The 5837-nt window shown below is 35.7% G+C and overlaps 1 protein-coding gene across 1 annotated transcript; it reads right to left on the reverse strand.

The window, feature by feature from the left end:
* Positions 1 to 332: 332 nt before the first annotated feature.
* LOC135072168 (uncharacterized) lies at positions 333 to 1601 on the reverse strand. The gene is made up of 3 exons (XM_063966124.1): positions 1539 to 1601; positions 1175 to 1325; positions 333 to 508 (listed from the first exon to the last, which is right to left on the reverse strand). The coding sequence occupies exons 1-3, from the start codon at positions 1551 to 1553 to the stop codon at positions 333 to 335; spliced, it is 342 nt and encodes a 113-aa protein (XP_063822194.1). The 5' UTR covers positions 1554 to 1601.
* Positions 1602 to 5837: the final 4236 nt, after the last annotated feature.

Below are 5837 nucleotides of genomic sequence, written 5' to 3' on the forward strand. Positions count from 1 at the left end.
CTTTTACCAATAACATACAGGGTGTGGTTTTGTAAAACAACGCCCATCTCAGGGGTGGCAGTACACATGAAAGTAATCACAAGAAAAGTAATGACACACGAACTAATCATAGAGCTCTAAATATTCTTCGATTTGCTGCTTCACTTAAGCAAGCATCGTTTGTGAATACGGGCGTTAAAATCATGTTTGTGTTGTCTGCATTGAAAGTACCCAGGGCTCCCCCCCCCCCCTCCTGGAAGTCGCTTTGAAGAAGCTAATTCAAACTATCTGACCTAAAAAAATCGACAGTTTCTTCTAGAAGTATAGAGATAGGTAGAGAGAGAGATAGAGAACTAAATGTCATTGTTCATTTGCAAGGTGACGATGATGTAGTTGACAGTTAAGGACAGCAGTGCGGGGACGAGGTACATTCCGACTGGCATCGTGGGGAGCAGCTCTATCCTGAGGGGCTCCACGGAAACCAGGTAGTGAAAGTCTTTCAGGCTCCTATGAAGGGTTGAATCTAGATCTGCAACAAACAGATACGTACTAACTTTCACCTTGTAACGATTACCTATTAACAACAGTGCCGGATTAACCCAGTAGAATAAGCAATTGCTTAGGGCATCATGTAATCAAATCTAGTGCTGCCCACTGTAGAACCTAAGGCCACTGTTTGCGGGCACAGCTAAATAAATTAACCCCGGCACCGAAAATTATTCTAACATGTCTTGTGGCTCATATTTGAGGAATTATTAATAGAGGTGGCCTATTGTGCATCGCAGCAGCACTTTAACATTGACAATTAGGAGTAAATACACGTATACTAACAAGGTTTTCTAATTGAAAAAATGTTGTTAAAATGCAAAATATACTTAGTCATAATTATGTGAAATGTAGTTAACTAGTCAATTTAGTTAAACCTACTTTAGTTATAATAACAGTGTAAGCAAACAGTCGGCAAAATGCAGCAAACTCAGAAAACATTGCACGATATTCGACTGTTTTCTCGAAAATTAAAAGCCAACCGCTTTTAGTTTCCACGTTTTACAAACAAAACCAATCAGCGAATTTCAATTACAAATGTAACTAGTTTTTAACTCAATAGAGTAGTTTTCAACACGTAACTGACGTAACTTTTTCCCACCTGCTGCTTACAGCACCGTACAGAATTAATTATTAACAACATACATACCGGAATTAGAAATGATCTGTGCCAAAACTCGTTGCAGTTTTAAAACTTCGTTGCTCACTTCCTGTCCGCTCCAAGCAATCATCAGCACCGTGGAGCCAAATGCTAGCACTCGGTATAGCGTCATGAACTGTGTAACTGTGAAAACTTCATGCTGAAATATTAATTAAAATTACTGTAGAAGGTATAAAAAAACCTGTCAATTCCGAAAAGGGCTTATTCTTGTGTCAAATACGACAATATTTTGCATGGAACTGAATTCTAAATTTCACAAAAACTATTTGCTAAATACAATATCTGGACGGACTCTGTAAAAATTTCAACATTCGACAATCGAAATACATATAAACAAAAAATATGCACATACCTGATTCATTATCATATGAGCAAAGTGAAATGCTATAAATATGAAATATGGTGTGATGGTCGCTAGGAAAAGAAGCACCTGAAAAAATGATAATAATATTAGGTTCTCTCTGTTACAAGCTCAAAACACAATAAAGGAGGCCTGTACATTAAAAGGACTTTCAATTAAGTAGATATAAATCTAATCACACGAATTTTAAATAGTTTGAGAAGCGACACTGTTCACTAAGAAATTTTAATCACAAGAATACTCTGCTTCGTACAAATTATATTTTAAAAAGTAATTAAAAATAAACAATAGTGTTTAAGTATTTATATATATATATATATATGTTACGGCTAAAGATAGGTGTGAACATAAACTTAAGATTAGCCGGTTAAACTTAAGTTTATCTTCGAAGAGGTGTTAATGTTAGTTTCTTCTATCTTTAGCCGGCTAAACTTAAGTGTAACCGCAGGCCCTTGGCTAAAAATGTAGAAGGAAATGGAAAAGGAAACAATGTAATAATGTTTACTATTTTGACACGAAATTCACGAAAACTTTATTAAAAAATAATCACTGTCATTACACATACTTTTATGTACCTATGTAGGTATTCAAAATTACAATTATTACAATAACAAAATATTAATTACTTAGAACAATATCTACCTAATCATTAAAATAAAATAATAAGAACCATTTGGTCATTACAGAATCTTCTGTAGGTATTTAAAATTACAAAATAAAACTGCGCACGCGTTGTCTCCCCACCGCCCCCTCAAGCCCTCCGCCGGCCTGGCGCGCCGATCGAATACATTTTTAGCCGTTTCGTTTTGGCTAATGTGCACATTAGCCGGCTAAAGATGGAATATCACGACGCAAACTAACATGTTATCGAACTTTAGCTGCTTCTCGAAGATAAACTTAAGTTTAGCCGGCTAATCTTAAGTTTATGTTCACAACTATCTTTAGCCGTAACATATATACTCCCAAGCCGCTTTCGGCTACGGTAACTGCGACAAAATTTACTTACTTGATGACCAAAACATTTCTTCAGGTAGCGACTGGACTCGAGCAGCTGTCGGTAGACTAAGGCAGAGCTTTTCAAGTTGTTCCTGAGCAAACCCTCAGCCTCTAAACGCTTAATCGATTCGGTTACCGTATTTAACATACCCCTTATTATAGCGAGCAGAGAATAAAACAACAAAACGCCTATCACATACCGAGTCTCGCACCAAATTTGCATCAGAATATACAAACTTAGTAAAAAAAAGTCCGAGTTCACTGTGTAATAAACATGATGTACCAACATCACATTAATAATTATTCGCATAATAACAAAACTTATCAAAGAAATCAGGACTATCCGTTTCGATCGCTTCAAGGCTTTATTGTACAGTGCATCACTTCTTACGATTTGGTGAGAATTAACTAAGCATGATAGAACCTTTTTGAACTCACTACCAAATCTAGGAGCGTAATACAAAATAGTTAGAGCACTTTGAAATTTGTTAATCATATGAAAAAACACCATGACGTACTGTCGTGCATGAGTTGTCGCGTAGTAATCAACCATAAAGTCAACGTTGACATAGAAAATTATTGAGTAAATTATGAGTTCAATTAACACCATAAAAGCAGTGAAGATGCGCTTTCGAGGCGTCATAAATAAAAAGTCGCGATGGATGTTAAATATTTTTTCAATTTTACATAAAAATACAATTGTTTCAAAAGTATCCATTTTAGTTTTGGGATTGTTTCTTAGTCTTGACACAATTCATCACCTGTGCAACCAAGACACAATTAAACAAAGTTTTCCTTAAACACAATTTTCTTTAATGCGGGTTACACAAGAAATGGCACGTTTATGGTAACTCAATAAACCAACCCATTTCATTTAATGGTCAAAAGGACACTTTCGTAATAAATTCAAATATTAATTAATTACGCGTCCATTTTAACCATTAGGTACTTACATTATGTTAATTACATTACAAATACACTATCGCTTGATTATTTGACAAATGCTCGTAACTTACTTACTTTACTTACTATTGCTTAATATGTCATAACATTCATTAAATACTTTTTTGTTTAGTGTACCTGGTACAATTGTGAAGTTTATTGTTTGTTATACATATCTCGTAAATGACGTCTGTTTAGGCCCATCTTTCATTTTATTTTGTCTTTATTTTATTAAATTTTTTTTTTTAACCGCAGCGCAGTCTGTTGAGCGCCTTTTTACCAAGAAGTTAAGTTACGAATCGAGACGAATTTTAATGATAAACCGTCACTGTCAATAGGGCGCGTAATATGTCAGCCCCGTTGTGCGTTGGTACCCGCTGAAAAACAGCTTCGTGACTTGACGACTTGTGTCATGTTACGATTTTCGCTGAGCGGGCTTTTCAGCATGGCTCAATAATGTTAACCTCTGATGTATGCACCTAAGTAAATGTTAAATGCTGATTATAGGTATTCTATGTATTATATTCTATTCTATTCTTTTGTTTTTTTAGAGTGAGACTCTATAAACTGAAATTATATTTAAGCCAAGCGGAGTCTAAAGTGGCAGCTGAAATCGATGTTATTAAGCCTAATATAATTTGTAAACCTTACCGTAGGTATATGTAACCTGGCCTTCTTGATATAAAATATGAATAAAAAAAAAGTCAATTTAAAATTTAAAGCAAGGCCCTTGGGGGGGAATTGGACTATTAAATTATTAATAATGGGAAAATTGGGAAAATGGACCCATATAAAAAAAAAAAACAAATAAACTAATTAAATTGTTTGTCATCAGAACGTTGGTTTAAAATTATCGAAACAATGTCATAATCATCATTGTACCTGATTGTACGTAATTTCTAGAAGTAAGAGTAGAGCGCCTAAGTACTAAACTAAATACATCAAATTAGAAATCAGAAAATAGGTCTACAGGCACTAGGTTTACAAGCCTAACTTGCTTTCAATGACCTCGTAAACTTTTATTACTGCGTAACCAAGTAATTCACTAAATATCGTCGAAGCCATTTCCAAAATGGCTCCACTGAATTCAGTCTGATGACCGAATGATTGGACACATCCCAAATACAAAAGAATATATTATAGAATAATTTTGAAAAGGGCACACCTAATTAATGATTGTTTGATTCACAAGTTAACAGTTCCGTTCCGCATAAGTAGTGTCCTTTTTTGATACGAAAGCTATATACATATATCTGTTCCTTTTTGTCTAATGCTGCCCTCTATTTTTAATAAATAACCTAATACTCATTCCCACACTTTTCAATACAGTGGCGCGGGCAGCCCCTCATTAAATGGACCGACGATCTGCAGGTGAAAGTCGTGGGAAGTACCTTGATGGCCATCGTTATGGAAATCATTTGACTGAAACGAACGAACGAACAAAAGTTGTTTGGATATCTGGATATAGTTCTAAATAAAGACCTTTAAACGAAATGGAAATAAAAGTGACTGATACTTAGTTCCTAAGTTAAAGGTATAAAACATTATGTATGCGACTCATCATCATCATCATCATTTCAGCCATAGGACGTCCCTGCTGAACATAGGCCTCCCCCAATGCTTTCCATGTTGATCGATTGGTAGCGGCCTGCGTCCAGCACTTTCCTGCTACCTTTATGATGTCGTCGGTCCACCTTGTAGGTGGACGTCTCACGCTGCGTTTTCCGGTACGCGGCCTCCATTCCAGAACCTTGCTGCCCCATCGGCCGTCAGTTCTGCGTACTATATGCCCTGCCCATTGCCACTTCAGTATCAAAGCGCTAACGAATACTGCATGATCTCCTGGCACAGTTTCAGTGTTCGTTATCACGCCGAGCATTAGGCTCTATCAATCAGGAGCTAATCTAGGCTGGAGCGGTACTTGTCGATCCACGATCTATCAGAATCAGTTAAACTTGTCCTCCCCATTTATACAAACCAATAACATCAGCCAGTTTTAAAAACTTGCCTATTATTATCTTAAATAGGTACTGTGTCATATCATGTACAGTAATAGGTACTTTTTTGTACCAACATTTTATAACGCACTAAAATGAAGCTGGAAATTATTATTTTTACTCGGATGAGATTGTGACCAACATGTACAATGTGCATGCAATGTCATTGTAACAACAAACAGTCAACCCAATTATAAATAGCATGCCATTTATAGATGGCTGAAAAAGCTGAACTTTTTAATACTATAACGACCAAAATATATTCTTTATCAAACAAAGGCAAGTAAATCATAATTTATATGAATTGAAAAGAATTTCATTGTTTAATTAAAGGACATCACAAAAATGGGATGAG

The sequence above is a fragment of the Ostrinia nubilalis genome, chromosome 5 (genome assembly GCF_963855985.1).
Source record: "Ostrinia nubilalis chromosome 5, ilOstNubi1.1, whole genome shotgun sequence".
Taxonomy (NCBI): Eukaryota; Metazoa; Arthropoda; class Insecta; order Lepidoptera; family Crambidae; genus Ostrinia; species Ostrinia nubilalis.

Coding starts and splice junctions, on each gene's coding strand:
- LOC135072168 (XM_063966124.1), bottom strand. Junction 509..1,174: donor ACAGATCATTTCTAATTCCG/GTATGTATGTTG, acceptor TGTTTGTTGCAG/ATCTAGATTCAACCCTTCAT.